Here is a 23167-nt window from a genome sequence, read left to right on the forward strand (position 1 = left end):
GACAGAGTAAATTGGGTATTTACCAGTGGAAAAACAATATAACTTAATTGTCCACATTGAGTTCTATGATCAATCTATTAGAGGATCCTGTTTGAGACCATAAATATCAGAAAAAGCACAAGTTATTTAAGTGTGGAGTGGGTGTTAATTCCTCTCCCTAAAATAATTCAGTAGTGCTTAATAGGCAAGTTTCAATGGCCTTTCTGTAATTGTTTTCCTCAGAAGACAGGACAATCCATTTAATCCACTTTAGTCTCTACAGAATTGTTGGCTAGAGCCACAAAAATGTTTAGTCCTTTTTTGTAAGCCAAAGCTCATAGGGTAATATATACAAACAAAATACAGTTATTTTGATTAACATGTTTTAAGAAAAATGTTTTTACTTTTTAGATGTCACACTTGTAACACCACAGATCGAAATGCCATATGTGTGAACTGCATTAAGAAGTGCCATCAGGGACATGATGTAGAATTTATTAGACATGATAGGTATGTAGCATACTTGCCTGTTTTATCACCCAATTATCCCCTCCTCCCCCTTCTTGCCTATTCTATTACCCAATTATCCTCCTTCCTAATTTTTGGGTTTTCATTTTGCTTTAGGTTTTTCTGTGACTGTGGTGCTGGAACACTGTCTAATCCTTGTACATTAGCTGGTGAGCCTACACATGATACAGATACACTATATGACTCTGCTCCACCTATAGAATCTAATACATTGCAGCACAACTGAATTCCTTCCCTAAAGAAAAAGTTCTGCCATTCTAACATCATAACTTAAAACATTTTTGGAAGAAGATTTAGTATTTGCCCATGCTACAGGAAGAGACTGTATTAAAAATGGATACATGAGGTCAGTTGACACTATGAAGCTCAAGCTACCAAAAAGAAAGTGGCAATATATTGACTCAGGATCTCAAAGCTGGGTGTTTTAGCATTACTGTGTAAAGACATTTGAAGGGACAGAAGTGAAAGAAAAAAAAAAAAAAAAGCTGCAATTTTGTACAGATACCAACTTCTGAAAAAAAGCTGGTGTTTTTACAACTAGCATTGAATGCAGTCCAATTTGCAGTAGTACTCTCATCAATAGACAAGCAGCTTTGTTGCTGCCTTTATGGACATGGGTACCAATTGCTTTTTGTAATATGGTAAAAAATGTGAGCTAGCACTTCTGCGTTACTTTTGATTTTTTTTAACATGTATTCAGATTGAGAAATATGATTTTAATGCTTTAATCTCATGTAGTTTGTTTTTTAATTTCAAGCAAAATCTTATTGTACTTGAATGTGCCCTGTTTTGTTAGCACACCTAGACTTGCTGTAACTGTACTCATGTCCCAGTATGTACGTTCTTTCTATGAAAGAGAAAACACTAATCTTAAATTATATCCAGCAATGTTTCTGGTATCCTTTAAGAAAAGTTAAGACTATTATTTCCTTCCCTTCCCTGTGCAGCATTCAAAATCACCCTTAGAAAAGTGAGTGTTTTAATGAGACTTCCTAGGAAGGGATGCACTGTAAAACAAAAGTATTCTTGTAACTCAGTTTTGTGAAAGGTAAAAACTACTATGTTTTAAAGTACACTTTAGAAAGTCTCTTCAAAACAGTCCTGTATTTGAACTCTGTTCATAGTTTTTGTTTGTTTTTTTTTTTTTTTGAACAGTTTAGACAAACTGCTGGAAATTAAAACAATTTCCTGCATTAAGCTGAGACAAGTATATATACAGCCCTATACAGTTTCATAGCTTCCCTCCCCCATTTATGTGTATTGGTGACAGTGGGTATAAACAGCCTGAAAGTGTATGCATGTACCATAACATCTAGACTTAATATATTGTGAAGTATTCAATAACCATTATGTAGAAGGTAGGTAAGAATTAAAAGGGTTTAATTTCCTAGAAAGAAAATGGAAAAATGGTCATTTTTAAAAAATAAAGTTTATTAGATCATAATGTTGTCTGAATTTACCACCTTTGTCAAAAAAGCCAACTCAAAACTTCTGTTGTAGTCTATAATTCCTCAATCAAAGTCAGCAACTTATGGACAGCTTCAGCATCTAGAGTCGACCTTTCACTAGCCAGGCAAACTTCCCTTAAAATTAAAAAGAGGGGGGAGAGGGTTTAGTTCACATTTTCCACACTGCATCAATCCATCCCTCTTTATTTTTTTAATAAGGTCAGTTGCATGGCAAAATTATATCCAATTATAATTACCGAAATAATCTTAATGAATGAGTCGTCTTCTCAAATTCTCTTGCTTTTCTATGTCCCTTTTGAATAACCTCTTCTGGAAGATTAGCAAGCCTTGCTGCATTAAAGCCATAGCTTTTAGGACAAGCTCCCTTAATGAATTTATAAAGGAAGGTAATAGTCTCTTGACTGGGATCTTCACATTCATTTTCTACCATGCATGCCTAAAAATGAGAAATATTACATTCACATGCTAGCAATGGAATTATCCAATTTGATTCTCTCAGAAACCTAATCAACTTCTGAAAAAGCAGTTTGCACATACCATGTGTCCTAAGCGCACTGCAACATTTTGAGAATAATCTTCAACTAATGAATGATAGTGGGTAGAAAACAATGTACGACACTTTATATTCTCAGCAAGTTCTTTAACAACTGCACTTGCTATTGCTGTTCCATCAAATGTTGCAGTGCCTCTTCCTGTGAAAGTAAAATAAGCATAAATTACAAAGTAATGCAAAAAAAAAAAATCAGGATACATCAGTTGAAAGTTTTCTGTATGTAGGCCAAATAGGTCTCTTAGCCCTTGGGGTGGCACTGCTCAAGTATCACAGATCTTCAGAAACTTCCTGTTAATTCTCCTTAGTCTCATTATCCCCGTATTATCACAACTAAATTTGAATAGGATTAAGAAATTTAATAATCAGACTTTTCACATTATCTCATCTCCAGTTGTGGGTCTATGGTACAAAGTGAGTCCGTTAATACTGTTTTTAAAAATTTGTTTTAAAGATAGCCTTCAGATGGAAATTTTAATGTCTTACCTAATTCATCCACCAGCACCAGAGAATGTGCTGTTGCATGTTTAAGTATACTGGCAGTTTCACTCAATTCAACAAAAAATGTACTTTCACCTTGGGGGGGAAAAACAAATGGGTGATCATTTTAAGAATCCTACTGCAACAGTAAATTCATCTTTTAAATTCATATTACTCGAATGTATCGTGAGCTGTCCAGTTAAATTTCAAGAAATTACTTAGGAGTAATTTACTAATTGAATAGCCTGAAAGCATTCTGCTTCACATAACACCAGAAAAATAAATAACAAGCCTTACACAGAAAAATAAAAAAACCTCACCTGACATTATTCTGTCTGAGGCACCAAGTCTAGTAAACACTCTATCAATTGGTGTAAGCCTACACACTTCAGCAGGTACGTAACAACCCATCTGGGCAATTACAGCTAATAGGCCAGCCTGTGAATGAAGGAGGAAAAGATATTTTATAACTGGTTTAAATAATATCATAAGATAAACAGACATACAGAGAAATATATCTCTATTGATACACAAAAGACAGTAAGCCAAGCTAAACAATCTTTGCTAAGAAACATCATGTAGGAAGAGTCAAACACTATAAAAAAAGAAAAATTTTCAAAATCCTAAGTAGGAAAAGTGAGGCTTAGAAGGCAAAAAATGGCTTAGGGGCCTGACTGACTTTAAAATCTCAGAGCTTGTATATTAACCCACAACACTAGTTGATTCTCAACTCTGGCTATACGATCTTTAAACTACCAATGCCTAGAACCAATTCCAAACCAAATGAATTCATTTCAGAGGATGGAATCCTCCCTGTACATTTTTGTTCAACTCTGTAAGTGATTTGATTTTTTTAAATTAAAAATAAAAGTGCTTTGGCAACAGATACTAAAATTGAAAATAGATTAGCATGGTCCTTATACAAGGACGACATGCAAATTAATGTTCACTTTTTTTAAGGTTGAAAACCACTATACTACACTGTATGTCTCTCTAGTTAGCAAATCTGGTGAACGTAGTATAATATAGTACAGGAGAGCAGGAGGGTCAGCAAACATTTCTGTCAAGGGCTCAATGTTTTTGTCACACACATTTTTTCTACAAGCTATTAAAAATGTAAATTATCACATAGGCCAATCCCTGGTGTAAAGACAAAAATATATTTGTCTTCCCTAAAAGCAGTTCCCAACAGTTACTAGGTCACAAATTTTATTTGGTTTTCTGTCTAAGTCTATCATGGTTCTTTTGTAAGAATTCCTATAAATTAGTCTAATTGAAGGGCTTGCCTGAAACGTTTGCATAATTTTCATTCATTATATGCATCTATTAATTCAAATCAAAAATCTTATAAAGAAACCATGACCTATAATCTTCCTTGCCTTTTTAATGTATTCTTCCCTTAACATGAGGCAGATAGATATCTGGTTCATGAGAAAAAGACAATTCTCAATTTTATATAGCACAATGAGTTTCCCTTTAAGTCACTGATTGAGTCCTATGTAATTCATGTGGTATTTGGAAAAGGATGGCCTAAATATGTTAATACATTCATTCTTAAACTGTTATAAATAACTTTCTGTAGCAAAACCTCAAGTCAGTTTACCTGTCTCATGAGTGTAGACTTGCCTCCCATGTTAGGTCCAGTAACAAGCACACAAGAAGCTTTGCCATTTTCTTCCTCTTTCTCCTCAGAGCCTATTAGAATGTCATTAGGAATAAAGTCATCTCCAAAAAAAGTCTTCGTAATGCAGGGATGACGGGACCCTTTAAGGTCTAAGAAGACAGGAGTGTCTTCTTTTGGTAATAGAACTACTGGACGACACATAGGACCATCACCCCCTCGACTATAGTTAGCCAGGCACAATAAGACATCTGTAAAGAAAGAGTCAGAGTGAGGTTCATCACTTTTGAGGTTTCTTGATAATCAAAACCCAACTTCTATAAAATGTCTTCCAAAAATGATTTTTCAGTGGGGGTGCTATGTTCTACTTACTTTGAGTTTAGACAAACAGTAGTGACATCATTATCAGTAACAGCACAATACCATGCTTTCATTAACTGTTCCTGAGTGTTAATCTGTTATAGTATGTGGCTTCATATGGACTTTATAATTCTGAAGCTAAATTATCACTTTTGGGGAGAAACAGAACATTCTGACATAGGTACAATTATAAGAAAATTCACCAATTTTGAACACCTGTACTGAGAGGGGATTTTTCTTTTAGTTGATTTGAGAGAGAGGAAGGGAGGAGAGAAAGAGAAACATTAATAGGTTGCCTCCCACCCATGATCCTTCAGTGCACAGGACAACACTGCAACCAGCTGAACCACACACGCCAGGGAAAGGAAGGATTTCAATATACCCACCAAACTGTTTGAAACTGTATTGGCTTAAGGAAAAAAATGTGGCACACACAATACAAAAATATACTATTCTATTTCTGACAGTTGGGTTCAGATCACAATTATGCTACAAATTTAGGTAAACTGGTAGCTATATTTTTTAAACACACAAAAAACACCCCTAAACAGTAGGGCTCCAAATAAGTTGGCCATGAAATACAAAGAAAAATTTATGAAGCTATTATAAAATTACAAATACATAAATCAGGGCTCTTAGCCCAAATTGTCACTTTCCTACAATTTCTAAGAAAAAGGAAAGAATAAAATCTTTTGAAAAGGCATGTCAAGATTCACTGAAAAACAGAAAATGCAAGTCATGAAAAAAATTAAGTGATGCGTTAAGGGATAGTTTTAAATTAATGCAACAAAAAATAGATTAAAAACGGTATTCATGAAAACCGATGGAAATTGTCTCAAACCTGGCCAGTGGGGCTCAAGGGTTAGCGCATTATTCCATGCACCAGAATGGCCTGGGTTCAATTCCGTCAGGGCATGTGTGGAAGCCAACCAATCAATGTGTCTCCCTCTCAAATCCGTTTTTCTTCCTCCCTCCCTCTCATTCTCTCTCAAAATCAGTGGGAAAATATCCTCAGATGAAGATTAACACACACAAAAAAAATCTTTTTAAGGCTGACGGCCAGAAGGCTACTAATAAGTTTCCAGTGAACAACTTACATGACTATGGCCAACCTACTCATTGAGCCTAGTGAAAAAGCAAGTATATTTTATACTTGTCAAAGTATATATAACCTTGTTTTAGGGATATGCATCAATGGGGACTCTCCAATGGACTTAAATTTTAATGCACAATTGGAACACAGAACTTTACTAACCAGAGCCTTAGAAGCTTGTTGAAAATCTTACCCAACACTGCGATGCATTCTACAGCAGCCTGCCAATTCTTGTAATTTTTATCAAAGTTATAGAATAGTCGTCGCATGCAGTCCTTCAATGATACGTCTCTCCGTTCTTCCGCATTTATCAAATTAGCCAACTTCTTCTCAATAGTTTTGGTCCAGTATCGTTTACAGCCCTTCTTGGTGGATTTCAACTCATATTCTTCTGGCAAATTACGGGTGGTGAAATTCTCTGGAATTTCCAACTGGTAACGGTTCCGACCAATTCCCCAATACACTATGGTTCTACAGCCAATTCGACTGCGCTGTTTCTCCAAGTATTCCAAGAGGCTCTGCTCATTTTCTTTTATGTCAGCAAGAGCTTGGTCATAATCAGAGTCAAATCCTACTTTGGGAGTAATCACTCCAGTCTTTCTAGCCTTTTCATGGTCAAAGGCTGTATCCCATCGATTCAGTTCTACAGTTAAATCAGGAAAATGACCTTCAGGATTTTTTGTCCGCAGAGTAATGACCTGCTTAAGAATTTTAGACTTAAAGTCATCTATGACTTCTTCCATAATCCCTATAATTTTACATATTACTTTGAATCCTTCCAGAGCAGAAAGGAAATCAATAATCTTTTTTTTACTGTATGTAGTTTCTTCATACATTATAGCCCTGCTATCTGGGTGGTTCTGGCTCTTCAACGGAGACCCAACATTATGAATTTTACTCAATAGCCTCTCAAGGTCTGGAAGCTTCTTTAAAAGATCTACAACCTCAGTGATTTTGTCAGGCACAAACATTAGGTCTTCGATAGCATCTAAACGATCATTGATAGCAAAAGGGTTACACAGTGGGGCACACAGCCACTGCTTTAGGAGCCGCTTACCAAAAGGAGTATGGCAAGTATCAATCTTCTCTAGTAGGGTACCTTCAGTAGAACCGTTTGTTCCATTCAGAAAAATCTCCAAGTTGTTTAATGTCACAGAATCTAGCACCATTCGTTGATTGACTTTAGAAAAAACAGCACCAGGTCTTATAACACTGACCATGTCAGAATCCAAGGGAATATATTCTTCAAAATTAGCCATTGATAAAAGCTCCTGATCGATAAGGCATTTTTTGAGGTAGAAGACACAACCACCTAGAGCAGAGAGGGCCAATTCACTCTTCTCTCCTGGTGTCAACCCAATAGAATCAGACTCTGAAGTCATACCTTTAAGCACGTGGGGTAATACCACCCCACTGTCCTCATTTAACTTTTCTTTAAAATATCCTTCTTCAAGAAGAGTTCTCAAAGTTTTGGCTGCATCCCAAAACTGGGAGCCTGGTATCAGACCTTCCTGAAGAGAAGAGGATAATGAACCCTTCAGGATCATCTTGGTTTCTGTTGAGAGATTTCCTCTCTCAAACAATACTTGTACTGGAGGATAATGTGCCACGAGAGTCCTAAACCTTGAGCAATGGCGATCATCTGAAAACTGACCTATGAAAAACTTTCCCAGTGAGGCATCAACAAAGCATACACCATATACTCGAGTGTGGCCAGAAGTATCTTCCTCTTTTTCTTTAAGGCTAAGAAGATACTTACTGTAGTTCTCAGAGGGGTCACCTTCCAGCACACTGTACGTCTGTGTACCCTTAGTAATGATCCTACAAATCTCCCTCCTCACCACTCTATCATGCTTAGATATATGTGCCATCTTTCGGCATCTTGCCTCCATCATTTCTGGGGTCTCAGTCTGTTCCACCCGTGCTACTTTATAGCCCTTCTGAACCAGAGAATCTGAGTATCGGCCAAATGCAATTTCAGGGAAACCAGAATGGGCCCAGTTGCCTTTCATGAATACCAGCCCTAGTTCACTGACTCCAATAAGAGCATCCATGTGGTACAGCTCATAGAACTTCCCCACCTTATAAAATATAACAAGATCAAAGTTCTGAGACTTAATCTGCCACCACTTCTTCATCCCAGGAGTACAGGAATTAAGGAAATCCTCAGGCACATAGAGTGTAGATGCATCAAAATCTGGATGATCGGGTCGCCTCCTGTGCACATCTCTTCTCTTTTCCTCCTTGAGCCATTCTAAAGTTTCATGATACCAGACAGCTGGGCGACTATTATCATCACATCTTCCACTAATGTGGGCTAGGGATTCAGAATTTTGAGGGGCAGAGAAAGCACACAGAGTACTCCTGGTTTCTGAGGAAATGCCAGTTGCTCGTTTACTGACGGGGGGCATTTCCTTCCTTGAACTTTTCCTTTTAAGAGAGCCGTTTCCAGTCACCATTCTCTTCCGCTTTGGAGTAACTTTGACAAAGCTATGCAGGCCTTCACTGTCACTATCCCCCACTCCACTGCTTATTTCATCACTGCTTCCTTCCTCCTTAGCATCTGGCTTGAATTCCACATCAGAGCCACCGTTGTCACTCTCAGAGTCTGATATGACTCTCCGTTTTTTAATTTGGCGGCTACTTCGCCTAGATCCTTGCACCTTAGGCCGCACTTCCTCTTCACTCTCAATTTCATTATCTTCTTCATTCTTATCTGATGTATAAGTTGCACCTACCTGGCAGGCAAGGAAAGAGCATGTAAAAACAAAATTTGGAAAAGTACAGTACTGCTGTGAATACCTCTCACATACCAAGAGAAAAACTTGTGGCAAAGCCGGGTGCCAATGAACTGCATCCAGCACAGCCAGTGGTGAACGGGGGGGGGGGGGGGGGGGGGGCAGTGAAGGATTAAAGAAAACAGACAAGAGAATATAGTTGGGGTCAGGTGGACCACTGCGCCTGGATGAGGAAACAGTGACACAGCCTATTAAGCCGAATCTTTAATTGTGCTGGGAGGGCTTTGCCCTACAAGCTGGGACTTATATGTGGCTTTGCCACAAGAGGACCACGCCCTCTCATCAGTCTGAGGCTTGAACCTGTCCAAATGCTGTGGCCGCTCTCCACAAAAACTAACCTTCAAAAATGAGAAACAATTCTCTTTAAGGAATTTGTTTCACCTAACATTAAAACAAGTATCACACTACAAGATTAAGCAATTCTGTCATTACAGTTCTACCCTATACAATAGTGATGAAACATGACCATATATATCACAAATGCCCATAAATGATGTATTCATTAGTCACAGCTGTAGAAATAAAATCTTTAAGTCTCCCTCTGTTTATCTTCCAGGATTTCCTCTTCAACAGATAAACATTAAGATGTTTGTTTATTGTTTTGTATACTTTTTTTTTCAATCCACACCAAAGGATATGTTCACAGAGAGTAAGGGGGAGAGAAACATTTAGCAATTAGCCTCCCTTACACACCCCGACCGGGAATCAAACCTACAACCTAGCCGGCCGGTGTTGCTCAGTGATTGACCATCAACCTATGAACCAGGTCACGATTCAATACCCAGTCAGGGCACAAGCCCAGGTAGTGGGCTCAATCCCCAGTAGGGGGTGTGCAGGAGACAGACAGCCAATTAATGATTCTCATCATTGTTGCTTCTCTCTCTCTCCCTCTCTGTTCCTCTGTGAAATTAATAAAAATATATTTAAAGAAGAAAAAAAAACCCACCACCTACGTATGTACCAACTGAGAATTAAACTCACAACCTTTTGATGTACAGGACGACACTCCAACCAACTGGGCCTCTTTATTCTTTAGTATAATAAAGCAGTAAGTAATCTACACTAATTCTAGGCCCCTTGATCTTCCACAAACCAAAAGTATCTTCTTAGGCAAAGCACATCTACTTGTGAATCTCTATCACATGCATAAGGCTATGTGATCTCTGTAGTTACTATCCATCCAGTTCTAAACCTGATTAATGTTATGACCCCCTGGTCTCAACCTCAAAATTAAAATTAAAAACTTTTCTTTCATTTCTCTTAAAATACTCATTATGTTAACTCACATATTCCCTCATCTATAAAACAGAATAAAACAAAAAGCTTACAGATGCATCTTTTTTAAACACATACCTCATTAATTTACTAAATTAGAAAATGTTTTAAATGGACAAGTTATTTGTTTTAAATGAACAAATTACTTGTTCATTTTCTTAACTGGATTTAATTCCATCAAATAATGACCATTAACATTTGAAACCGCCGAAACCGGTTTGGCTCAGTGGATGGAGCGTCGGCCTGCGGACTGAGGGGTCCCAGGTTCGATTCCGGTCAAGGGCATGTGCCTTGGTTGCGGGCACATCCCCAGTTGGAGATGTGCAGGAGGCAGCTGATCGATGTTTCTCTCTCATCGATGTTTCTAACTCTCTATCTCTCTCCCTTCCTCTCTGTGAAAAATCAATAAAATATATTTAAAAAAACAAAAAAACAAAAACAAAAAACATTTGAAACCAAGGTTGTACTTCAAGGTTACTCAACCTCTATCCTTATTAATCCAAAATACAACAAAAAGTATTAAAGCATGTAAATGATTTAATGAATTTCCTAAGCTCGCTATCAGACAACATGACCAATTTTATCACTACCTCCTTACCAGCCCTAGCTCTCTACTTATTGCCACCTCTTGTAGCATGTGTCTTCCAGAGGCTTGAGGACACTAATATAATGGGGTGCTGGGCTGCAGAGACTATGTAATCTAACTTACCCTACAATCCAGGGAAGCATAGATGTATGTGTGCATGAGTACTAAAGTATATGCAAATGTAAAGCAAGAGAATATCACTTTAATATGCCACCCCTTTCCATCATTCTCCTAGCAGAAATAACTGTTTGCAATGTCTCACCTCCATTTCTTCCTCCTCTGGTTCTGAGGGCTCATCACACACTGCCAATTCAAGCCTCTTAATCTTATCTTTAGTCAAGGCTTCATCTGCACGTTGCATTGCTCTGAGTATTTCAGGCTTTGCACTGTAAAAATGACCTCCTTTCTGGGCTTCCTTTGATTTTGAACCTAAAAATATATATTTATAAATAAGAATTGTTGGCTAGATAGTTGGTTCAACCTACAACACCTGCCCAAATGAACAAAAATAACAACAATCAAGTATAACTTCTACTATGCCATTATTTTTATTAATATAGCTAGATCAATAAAGCCCACAAGGAAGTTATCTTCAGGGCAAAACTACCAATGAAACTGCAATTACCTATTTTACTTTCTTGCACTTGTATCACCCAGGACCACGTAGTCTCTTCTAATGACCTGGGACTATAGCCTAAACAAACAGGTAAGGTATAACTCTTCAAGTGAGCCATGAGATGTAAAGGGGTTTGTTTTGAGACCCTTTTTAAAAAAAATTACTTCAGGAACGCAAAGACTACACACACTGTCTGTTAAATGAAGCTATGATATTAAAAATAAGTTTACCCCGCCTGGCCAGCATGGCTCTGGTTGAGCGTCGACCTATGAACCAGCAGGTCACGGTTCAATTCCCGATCAGGGCACATGCCCGGGTTGCAAGCTTGGTCCCCAGTGTGGGGGCATGCAGGAGGCAGCCTATAAGTGATTCTCATCATTGATGTTTCCATCTCTCCCTCTCCCTTCCTCTCTGAAATCATTAAAAACTTTTTTTTTTTAAAGCTGTAATATTCACTGAGCAAAAAGGTTAAATGCAGAAGATCACTAGTCTAACGGTACAAATTACTTAGTTCTTTTCCAGGAGTCCTAACTAGGAATGTCTGTTTCCTTCTGCCCAAATATAACTAATAACTGTAATTTAAAAACAAACCTGAATCTAAATTTAAGAGATCCAAGCTTCACATTATTTCCTTCTTTCTGTATACTAAAACTAATAGGACATCCTAAATTTTCATGGACTTAGCAACTTTTATGGGCTGCCTAAAATAAAGCTGGTTTCCCATTTCTCTAAAAAGCTGAACTAAAGCTACAAACTGCAACAATCTAATTCATTTGGAAAGAGGCTCTGAACTTTCCCCAAAGTTGTATTCACCCCTCACCTATCTAAATTCATTTGCCAAAGCTGTGTTTAGAATTTCAAAATTACTCCTGGAAAAAGACCTCATTCAACATAGGGTCCAACTCACTCATTTTATGAGTAAACAGTATCAGAAATAAATTACTTTGGCCCTGGCCACTGTGGCTCAGTTGGTTGGAGCGTCTCCCATACACCAAAAGATGGCAGGCTTGATTCCAAGTCAGGGCACATACCCAGGTTTCAGGTTCGAACCTTTGTTGGGGTGCATACGGGAGGCAACTGATTGATGTTTCTCTCTGACACTAATGTTTCTTTCTCTCTCCCTTCCTTTCTCTAAAAGTCAATTTTAAAAAATGTTTTTTTAAGAAATTACTTTGGTTGACCGAGATGGTACAGCACATTAGTGGAACAGACTAAATTTCCTGCTTTAGCTCACTGGGAAGTAGTCAGAGAAAAGAAGGTCTTGAAGACAGGATCAGGGGGTGAGCCTCAAGTCAAGCTGCCGCTGCCCACTGCTCCTCTGGCTACGAGTCTCACAGGGACCCTTAGAAATAAAAAGTTCATGCCTGGGAAGGGCCACAGGTGTGCTCTTGTATGAGTCCACATCGATTCTTTGTCCTGAAGGCTTTTTATCCTTTTTTTTTTCCCTGCAGGCAAGAATCTTAGGGAAGAGTTTCAGTAGACTATTCATCAGCTTTCCAGATGCATTTTTAATATGCTGATGCATCAAAATGAGTATATTGGGGTGTTTTGGATCATTGTTTGGCCTGTTTTACTTATATCTTAGGTCTCTCTGGCTTTAATGGGGGTTTTGTTCCCCAACTTCATCTGTCCTTGGGTTTAGCTGACACAAATGGCCTTGAGTCTCTGTTTTCTATTTTCCCAGGCCAGGGTGACTTAAGCTATGTATTTCCTGGTTAGGAAGGAGGGTACAAACCAACCATTTGCTCTCAAGTGTCCTTGGTTAGGGAAGGTATGGTCTTGCAATTAACAAGCTGCCCAAATTGTTGGGCCTTATTTAATCTTCTTGTCTCTTCTGATTCCAAAACAATGAGTTCAAAAATGTCCTAGGCTGGCCCCAGCCAGTATGATTCAGTTGGTTGGAGTATCATTCTGTACACCAAAGGTGGGTTCGATTCCCAGTTGGGATGCATACCCAGGTTGCAGGTTCAAGCCCCGCTTGGGGCATGGGCAAGGCAACTGATCAATGTCTCTCTCATATCGATGTTTCTCTATCTCTCTCTCCCTCTCTAAAAAAAAGTCCTAGCTTGGAAATTCTGAGGATAAAGACTTGTTCATGCTTGAGTGTACAGTCACTGTGTTATGCAATCCTACTATGCATGCGCTATATAATTCAAGAGATTTAACAGGGTGCACAAAACTAACCCAAGTGAAGCTACACACTTGTAGTCTGCTGGTATCTGTGAAATATGGCTGGACCTGAGAAGAGAAAGTTCAAGTTCCAGAAGTTTGATATGAAAGTGAACTCATATGTGCTCACTGGTGAGGACTTTTTTCTAACCTTTTTTTTTTTAATTGAGACAGAAAGAGGAAGGGAAGGGAGGGAGGGAGGGGGGGAGAAGTGGGGAAGGGGAAGAAGAAGAGAGAGAGACAGACAGACAGACAGACAGACATTGATTTGTTGTTCCAATTATACATGCATTCATTGGTTATTTCTTGCATGTGCCCTGACCGGGGATCAAACCAGCAACTTTGGTGTATCAGGACCATGGTCTAACCAACTGAGCTACCCGGCCAGGGCATATGTGAGGATTTTGAAGGCCAGGTAAGCATACATCTCCATTTGTCCTAGAGAATGCCGTTGCATGGATGGAGTGTTTGTGTGAACTAATATAAATTCAAAGTAAACATCATTACATAAAAGGGTACGGTCTTTTTTTTTTTTTTAGTTTTATTCATTTCAAACGGGCGGATCCGGCCCGTGGGCCGTAGTAGTTTGCCCACGGCTGACCTATATGCTATGTATCCTGATTGCATTGCCTTTCTTTTTCATCCTTTAAGATGAGCATACTGTTTAATTTACTCTTTTCATGTCTGAATTTGATATTTTGGTCCAAATCATAAGATCCAATTATGATATCATCTTTCCTTTAAGGGCATGATATGCCCAGCCAGTGTGGCTCAGTGGTTGAGTGTTGACCTATGAACCAGGAGGCCACAGTTCTATCCTCAGTCAGGGCAGTAGGGGGCGTGCAGGAAGCAGCCCATCAAAATTCTCATCATTGATGTCTCTCTCCCTCTCTGAAATCAATAAAAATATATTTAAAAGGGGGGGAGGGGGAATGATATTGCTATAAGTCACTTAAAGGACACAAATATTCCACTCCACACACCAACTAGTTGAAGAGCAGATGCATCTTAATCCTTTTCCCATACTAAAACCTTTGCCCCACCACTCTTACAATTCATTGAAATAAAATACACTTAACTTCACTGTATGAGAGATGCTGACACTTCACATGTATGGGCTCTGTCATCTTCATACTTACATACACACACACAAACACACACACATACACTCTCACTCTTCAAAGTGACTCTTACCTGTATATGGCTTCAATAGCCTTCTGCTAACCCATCCCCTTGTTGGGCTGTCATCAAAAAACTGTACATGAACTCGGGCAGACTTCCCTTTCTCACGGATGAATGTTCCATCAAAAGGGTGGTTGTAAACCAAGCAAGGCCACCAGGGATAACCCTCCATCTTGGCCCAAACCAAATCACCTGGTGAGAAGTCACAAGAACTGTTGCCAAAAGGAAATACATAACTTGGTTAATATTTGGTTAAGTTTCATTAAAGGGAATTACCTATGAATAAACAATTCTAAGGAAGGTATTGCTAAAACTCCTCTGAAGTCTTCTGGCATTAACATTCAAGCATAGAAATTCTAGACTTAATGATTTTTCAAAATCAAATTTTCAAGTTATTTTTTTAAACGATAAGCAAATATCACCTGCTTAAACAATAAGCAAATACATAAGACATAAGCCAAACACAAGTATAATGAAATCTGGTATTAAGATGAGAAACTTTCTCAGAATCTTTGGTAGAATGTTGATGGCAAGAAAAAGGTATAGACTCAATGTACATATTGTTCTCCAAATTACAAATCATACCTAGAGTCTAATATGGTATATGTCAGGAAGTGGCCACCGTATTTATTAATAAAATACCAAACATGCCCACTATGTAATTTGCTAATTATATTAACTATTACCTCATTAGACTTTGCTTGTGCTCTTTAGTTAAGCTCCTTTATATTCCAAACACTACAAAAGCTACCTAGCACACTACTGCCCACCTGCTATTAAAAATCTAGTTTTATGGGGAAAAAGTCAACAGATAAGTGCCCAAAATATAGAATGCAGATGCCTACAGAAGCAAAATAGATTCAATCTTCACAAAAACTGATTTAGCCCTGAAAACTTCCTGCGAAAGGGAGAAGAGTAAGGGGAGAGAAGAATCTAGCTAACAGACTATAGAAGAGCCCCTCAGTGATGTAGAGGCCACAAAGCTGGTAAACCCTGCTCAAATACTAAACCCTGCTAAAAGGTTTTCACTGAATAACTACTAGAATAAGTACATTACAAACAATATTTTAGACATTTTATTTTATTTTTTTAACATTTTAGACATTTTAGAAAGTGATCATTAGTCAATTGAGGCCACCTTATTCAGACCCAATCATGAAATTAATGTGTTCCTTTCTTCAAAATATGTAGGCAAAGAAACCAGAGCATAACTTCAGCTAGTACTTGTCTCAAAGGCTTTTATAAATACATATAGTCTTTTTTCAATTTATAGAAATCTATAGCTACCTATAGTTTATAAATATTGCCACCAAGCTAACCACATGGGTCATCTTCAAACAGGAAGCTCTGTCTGTACAATTCAAAGTTCTTATCATAGCTTCTTCCTTACTAACATATCTATTAATTAACAAGAGACAAAGACCCTTATCACTGTGCATCACTGTAAGGAATGGTTTGTTTACAAGCCTCCCCACAGTCAAGCAAGGCTTTCCCTTAACTTAGGCAGAAAGCCACTTAACCATAAAGCCTATCACCCTAGTATCAGAAAACCACAAGCTGCCCTGGCCACGTAGCTCAGTTGGTTAAAGCATCATCCCAATACACCAAGGTTCTGGGTTGCATCCCCAGTCAGAGCACATACTACAATCAATCAATGATTGCATAAATAAGCAGAACAACAAATCAGTGTTTTCCCCCTCTCTCTCTATAATCAATATTTAAAGAACCATTTTTTTAAAAATCTAGTATCAAATGCCCATCTTTCTTAAATACTGTGGAAATGGTCTCCATAGTAGGAGGTCAAGTGTAAATAATGCTATGCTTTTACATTGTTTATGCTTTTAAAGGTCTCCTGACGTCCTTACTAACATTTGAGGTCAGACCTCAAAAAACAAATAGGCTCACTCTCCCTCTTCTAACTTTCCCTTTCCCCTCTCTGTCCCCCCAGGTGTGTTACCTTGCCTTTCTCTAAGTTCCAAGGGCCCTTCTTCTGCCTATGCAGCCCAGCTGGCTCACTTCTACTATCTCTATAACTTTCTAAATAAACTTTCCTATAATTTTAAGAAAAAATAGCATATGCTCCCTACACAATACACAAAGCACAACCATACAATAAATGTGTCTGTTTAACATGGATGCAGGAAGAATCTATTCATGTTCAAGTAAATTGTCTGTTAATAAGGATGCATATGTAGAGAAGGAAAAAATATTTGTCCCTTCTACCCTTCTGAATTCTTGGCTGAAACCGTCTGTAATAAAAGATTAACAAAAGAAAGGTAAACAAAAGACTATTAACATGCAGACCTCCTGTATTCATGGGAGATACTAAGGAAAACTCAGTAACTCCCAGGGACAGCCCAAGTCACCACCTTAAATATCACCTGCAGTTAAAGACAAAAGAAAGATTGTGAGGCAGTTAATTAAGGAAAGTTACCAGGAAAAGAACAGTTAACAAGGGTAAGGTTGTTATGCAGATTTAAGTTGGTGCCTTCTCCAGTAACAGCTTCTTGTAATTTAGTCATCCTTCTTACTGGTACACAGAGGGAAATATCCTTACAAATGGAGATTGCCTTTATAAATGTAAATTTCCTGTACAGATGAGTAACTTCTAGCTTCTCTTATGTCTATTTCTCAAAAATAATCAGATCAAAATAATTTTTATGCTAAAGACGCATATTCTGAGGAGGCACATCCTGCTACTCTTCACACAACTATATAAACTTTCAAAAGAGTTGCTTAAATGAGGGCAACACTATAATTACACTTGGACTATGGAAAAAGCTGTAGAACATCAAAAACTTAAGACATTTCAAATCAACTACTCAGAACCACTGATCAACTCTCAGATCTTGGAGTTCTTTGATGGAGGAAAAGGGACCACATGCTAACCTCAGGGAAGGCCTGTGTGGCAGTCTTGCAAACTCAGAGATCTCAAGTAATCACAAAGGATGGTCTGAAATTAAAATTTTTTAACTAAAAGCAGTTTATGGTGGATAGCCATGTCCTAGGTCAGTATCTTCCCTGATAAAGGTCAATAGCTTAACTGAGTCGTCTATTGTGGGGTGTTTGTTTTTTTTATCTACAATAACGTATCTTTGGAATGTCAAAGTAATTTTCTTTTTCCAGACCAATCAAAGCACAGGCACCGCTCTGCAGAGACCACAAATCCCCATTGTTATTGAGTTAACTGTTTGTGTGTTTTTTAATATGTTTATTGATTTTAGAGAGAAAGGCAGGGAGAGGGAGACATAGAAACATCAATGAGGCCGAAACCGGTTTGGCTCAGTGGATAGAGCGTCGGCCTGCGGACTGAGAGGTCCCGGGTTCGATTCCGGTCAAGGGCATGTACCTCGGTTGCGGGCACATCCCCAGTGGGAGATGTGCAGGAGGCGGCTGATCGATGTTTCTCTCCCATTGATGTTTCTAACTCTCTATCTCTCTCTTCCTTCCTCTCTGTAAAAAATCAATAAAATATATTAAAAAAAAAAAAAAAGAAACATCAATGAGAAAAACATGATCATCGATTGGCTGCCTTTTGCACATTCCCTGCCTGGGATGGAGCCCAAAATCCATTGGGAATCTAACCAACGACCTCTTGTTACATGGTCCACGCTCAACCACTGAGCAACACCGGCCAGGCTTGAGTTAATTGTTGACTGTTAAATATTCTATACCCACCTATGTAAAAGAAGTAGGTGTCTGTCATTTTGCTTTTTACCCAATCCCAGAGGTTTCCCCACTTGGGTTTCTCCCATCTCCCTAATTTTTCACCAATGGATTTCATGTAACCCACATGCTTTTCTTAATTGCAATGTATAAAATAAGGTGCAAAATTGTCCTTCTCTGGAGCATTATCTCAATCAGTTGAGATTTTGCTTCCTGGCAATTGTGGATAGTTTGGCTTAAATAAACTCACAAAAATTATCTACAGGTTTGAATATTTATGTTGACACTTTATATCCCCTGAACCTCTGTTTCTTCACACTTTCAAATAGCTACCATTACACTTTATGCCTAAAACACTTGGGATACAGTAAATGTGAGCTTTTCAAAATATCACCCTCTACTCTGACAAAAGGGCAGCCAAACCCTGGAATAGCACTGAACTGCCCAGAAAACAGGACACTTCCAGGCAGGCTTCCCCACAATCCCGTTGGTGCATGGCTACCCAGGGCCAGATCAAGTACGTACGGACTCACTCAACTCCAAAAAAATTACGGTATCCCATCCTCCCATGGAACCGTCAACAAATACTGCACTATTTTATAAAATTATATTTTCTTCAACTCGACACATACATCCCATGTATCAAAACAGATTCTCGGGTGGGTGGAGGTGGAGGAGGTAGTACAGGAGAGATAAATAGTGATGGGGGGAAAATTAAATTAATAAAAATTAGCCCGGCCAGTGTGGTCCAGTGGTTGAGCATCAACCTATGAACCAGGAGGTCACAGTTCAATTCCCAGTCAGGGCACATGTCCGGGTTGTGGGCTCTATCCGGGGGCGGGCAGAAGGCAGCCTATCAATGATTCTCTCACATCATTGATGTTTCTATCTCTCCCTTTCCCTTCCTCTCTGAAATCAATTTAAAAAAAAATCTTAAAAAAAAGATTCTCACCCTCGCCAGTGTTATTCAGTGGTCAGACAGCTGCCTGCGCACCCAAAGGTCAAGGGTTTGATTCCCGGTCTCAGGCAGGTACCTGGGTTGCAGATTCGCTCCCGCCCTGGTTAGGGTGCGGGCAGGAGGCAACCAGCCGGCGTGTGTCTTTCTCACACTGATGTTTCTCTCCCTCCCTTTCACTCTCTCTGTAAAACAATTACAAAATATCCTCAGGTGAGGATTAAAAATATCTTTCTCATTAACAGATTCCCCATTTCTCACTTGTTTTGGTGTACACGCCACCTACCTAGGGGATAACCCAGCGGATCCCAGCACTTTCAGCTCCCCCAACCCCGTCCCGTCCCGTCCCGTCCCGTCCCTACACCTCGCAGTCCTCGCGGGGACCAATCAGGCCCCGGTTGTGCGGAGTGACACACCCCCGGCGCGCTCGGCTGGAGGGCCGCCCGACGCCGAACTGCCGCACAACACACACACTCAACCACCAGGCCGCGGGCCCATCGCCCCCAGAGCGTCTTGGCGTCGGAGCCTCCTATCCCAACGTCAGGCTGAGTGCCCCGAAGGTCTACTGGAGCCCCACTCACTGTCCCAGCTTTGAAGGGGAAGCCTCCTCCCGGCCCCCACTCGCTGGACGCCGCGCACGCACACCCTGCAGAATGCTCGTTCCCCCTCCCGCAGGCACTCCTTTGCCCCCGTCACGCCTCCCTGGCCCCGGGCGGGCACCACCCCCTGCCTCGTACGGGGTATGCACCCCGAAAAGGAACATGCAGAGCCCCTCCCTCTCTCCGACTCACCCCCGGTGTTCCCATCTCTCCATTCTCCCCGCATCCCGAGCAGCTAGCCATGCCTCTCCACCCAGACCCCCAACCTCTTCCAACTCGGCGCGTCTCCCCTCCCCCGCCTTCCTCCTGCAGCCCATTTCCTCCGACCTTGTTTACCATCTACACCCCCAAGGCTACAAACAGCCCCGACAGACTTTCGAGCCCAGCGTGCAGCCCCACCTCCTCCGAGCCCAGGGCCTGGCCGCACTCTCCCCAGGCCCCCAGAGCGAGCCTCCCTTCCCTGAGCGCCGTGGTCTCGCCGCCGAGCCCCCACCTTCGGCCCCAACCCCACCCCGCTACCTGGAGGAAACCGCAGGAGTTGTCGACCTCCGCAGCCCTCCGTTGAGGTTCCTCGCCTCGGACGGCGACGCGGAGCGCCCAGGCCCGACCTCGCTCCGGGCCACCTCCTCGCTGGGGGAAGGGGAGGCCCCGGCGGCAGCGGCGGCGCCGCCTTCACCTGAGGCCTTGACCGGGGCCTTGCCGGCATTACTCAGCCCCGCGGGAGACTTGGGGAAGAAGCTGTACAGCGTGCTCTGTCGCGACATGGCGACAGACGGCGAGGCCCAACTGCTCTCGTCGGAGCGAGCGACCAGAGGGACCGCATCCACCGCGCGGCGCCTGCTGGCGGGAAATCTGGGGGGAGGCGCGCGCTGCGCTGGAGGAACTCGGGCCTCGGCAGCCAATCGGCGGGCGCCTCGCTGTGCGCGGGGGGCGTCACGGTGACGCGCCGGCCTCGCCCCCTCCAGGCGACGTGGGGAGGGGCGGGGCCGGCGCGCTGCGCTGTGCGCCGTTACCCATGTGTCCCCTCCCAACCCCCACCCCCTGACCTCCGACCCCATCCCCGCTCCAGCCCCCGAGGTGGGAACGGCCTTGAGCCTGGCGCGCAGACGCGGGGGGCTGGTCTGGACTGGAACACCTCGCCATTAGCAGGGCTACGGGTCGCGAGAAGCCTTTCCTCTCCGCCAGGGGAGCGATGGTCGCGGGGGCTGCGGGCTGCGGGCTGCGGGCTGCGGGCTGCGGGCTGGAGGCTGGAGGCTGGAGGCTGGAGGCTGGAGGCTGGAGGCTGGAGGCTGGAGGCTGGAGGCTGGCTCGCGTGTGCCTAGTGTTCTCACCGCCTGATGGCGAGAGCGGCTGAGGTCCTGGGCGCAAACCGAAGGGCCGCGGAAAGAGACCCTTGCAGGGAAATGCCTTCCAACCAGCGCCGAATTGAAAAATCCTGCGCTTGGAACCGGAAAATAAGACTCAGACTTTGGTCAGCAGTAGATCAAACCTGTTCACGTTGTATTCTCAAAGCTTTGCACATAGTAGGCACTTGGTAAATATTTGTTAAATGAATCCCAAGTAGCAGGTCCTTTACGTGTTTATGATAAAACCTACCAACTAGCTTTCTTCTGGGAACATAATCCTCTCAACCTAGGAGGTAAATACTAGTACTTCAGGTCCACAGACCTTTATCGGAACCTTTTGGGCCATGTGTGTCTCAGAAGGCAAGATTTTTCTCAGGCTTTAGAAAAGTAACAGGGCGTGAATAAAAAGTTCCTAACCTCCAAATTCGAGAAAGAAATTAGAAGACTGACAATCCCAAGTTGTAAGTTAATAACTATGGAACCCAGAATTCAGGGAAACGCAATCAGCAACAGCTGTATTTTGATAAAAACCTATGTAAAGTCAGCTCTTTGCTTTGTTAGGGGAAGCTGTGTTCTGCCACACGTTATTTTGTTTGTTTGGTTTTTTTGCTAAGCAAATAATAAAATCAGGTTTGTTTCACATACATTTGAGAGGTACTCTCCCCTCCATGGATAGATATGTGACACCCACAGAGAGATGGGGCAACACCCTGAAATCAAACCTTTCTGCAGCAAAACATGCTGATCCACACTAAATGAGATAAATATTGTTAAAAATTAAACCAAGTAGTGTGGTGATGAGGGAGAGGGTGAGGGGAACGGGTGGAGGTGGAAAAGGGTATGGGAGGGATAAGTGGTGATGGAAAAAATATATTAAAAATTCAGCCCAGTAAATTTTAAAGATTTCATTTGCTTTATTGAATGACTAGTAGTACAGTGCACGAAATCCGTGCACATTAAAAAGGGATTAGAGGAAATATTTTAATATTGCTACTTGCCCTTTATAATAGAAGTGTCAGAGATGAAAGCAAATTAGTAAAATGTATATGCAAATCTTCCTCCTGTCAGAGTCTGGGGCATGCTGTGGGACCCAGAGTCAAGTCCCCTCCCACCCCTGTGTACCTTGAAATCGTGCGAGACCCAGACCCAACCAGCCCCACCCTATTGGGCGAGATCCAGACCCGGCTGGCCCCACCCTTGTCAAGCCCCGTTGGGCAGGGGGCACAGCCTCAGGTCCCCTGTCAAGCCCTGCTGGGTTGGGGAGGCACAGCCTCATGGCCCCCATCAAGCCCCGCAGGGTGGGGGGGCACAGACTCAGGTCCCCGGGCGCAGCTTCAGGTCCCCCAGTGCAGCCTCAGGTCCCCTGGCGCCAGGGCGAGGGGCGTGGCCTGAGATCTCCTGTCAAGCCCACTGGGCAGGGGGCACAGCCTCAGGTCCCCCAGGCGGGGGGGAGCAGCCTGAGGTCCCCTGGCCCAGCACCGGGGCCGGGGGCGCACCTTGAGGTCCCCTGTCAAGCCCTGTCTGACGGGGGGTGTGGCCTCAGGTCCCCTGTCAAACCCCCCCGGGTGCGGGGCATGGCCTGGTGCTGGAGTGGGGGCGCAGTCTCAGGTCCTCTGCACCGGCCCGGCACCACACAGCCTCAGGTCCCTGCTGATGGCTCATTAAGGCTCATTACGGGAACTGGGCCTCTGCTGTGGGTGCAGCCATCTTGTGTTATGGAAACCCCGCCTCCACTGTGGGCACCATCATCTTTGTGACAGTGTGATGGTCAATTTGCATATTCACTCATTATTAGATAGGAGGATTCCTAAATTGGGCAGCATCCATCTAGCAAGTACAAAGCTCCAGAGGACTACAGAAAGGGAAAGGTTTTTAACAGCGAGGGAATGGGGAAA

General features: G+C 41.9%; 2 protein-coding genes across 7 annotated transcripts in view; one reads left to right on the forward strand and one right to left on the reverse strand.

Moving 5' to 3' along the window:
• FBXO11 (F-box protein 11) overlaps nucleotides 1-1028 on the forward strand; it is a 100932-nt gene extending 99904 nt beyond the window's left edge. For 2 of the 3 annotated variants that reach the window (XM_036334647.1, XM_036334646.1), the window contains 2 exons: nucleotides 391-489; nucleotides 604-1028. In XM_036334647.1, the coding sequence (XP_036190540.1) occupies nucleotides 391-489; nucleotides 604-733 (229 nt within the window). In that variant the 3' untranslated portion in view covers nucleotides 734-1028. Of the gene's footprint in view, nucleotides 1-390 lie in introns of all 3 variants that reach the window. The other variant, XM_036334645.1, reaches the window with a different exon arrangement.
• An 889-nt stretch (nucleotides 1029-1917) lies between these two features.
• Nucleotides 1918-20792, reverse strand: MSH6 (mutS homolog 6). 4 transcript variants are annotated; one of them, XM_036334641.1, is made up of 10 exons: nucleotides 20446-20791; nucleotides 14719-14918; nucleotides 11002-11168; nucleotides 6274-8818; nucleotides 4610-4878; nucleotides 3327-3444; nucleotides 3013-3102; nucleotides 2514-2668; nucleotides 2213-2412; nucleotides 1918-2090 (listed from the first exon to the last, which is right to left on the reverse strand). In XM_036334641.1, exons 1-10 carry the CDS (start codon nucleotides 20688-20690, stop codon nucleotides 2009-2011), a joined length of 4071 nt encoding a protein of 1356 aa, XP_036190534.1. In that variant the 5' UTR covers nucleotides 20691-20791; the 3' UTR covers nucleotides 1918-2008. The 4 variants fall into 4 exon arrangements, with proteins under 4 accessions (XP_036190534.1, XP_036190535.1, XP_036190536.1 ...); XM_036334642.1 differs by lacking the exon at nucleotides 3013-3102; XM_036334643.1 differs by lacking the exons at nucleotides 14719-14918; nucleotides 20446-20791 and adding an exon at nucleotides 11365-11622.
• Nucleotides 20793-23167: the final 2375 nt, after the last annotated feature.

This window comes from Myotis myotis, unplaced genomic scaffold, assembly GCF_014108235.1.
Source record: "Myotis myotis isolate mMyoMyo1 unplaced genomic scaffold, mMyoMyo1.p scaffold_m19_p_14, whole genome shotgun sequence".
In the NCBI taxonomy this organism is placed as follows: domain Eukaryota; kingdom Metazoa; phylum Chordata; class Mammalia; order Chiroptera; family Vespertilionidae; genus Myotis; species Myotis myotis.

Coding starts and splice junctions, on each gene's coding strand:
- MSH6 (XM_036334641.1), bottom strand. CDS start 20,690: ATGTCGCGACAGAGCACGCTGTACAGCTTCTTCCCCAAGTCTCCCGCG. Junction 2,669..3,012: donor GGTGCTGGTGGATGAATTAG/GTAAGACATTAA, acceptor TTACTTTCACAG/GAAGAGGCACTGCAACATTT. Junction 2,413..2,513: donor CAGTGCGCTTAGGACACATG/GTATGTGCAAAC, acceptor TCTCATTTTTAG/GCATGCATGGTAGAAAATGA.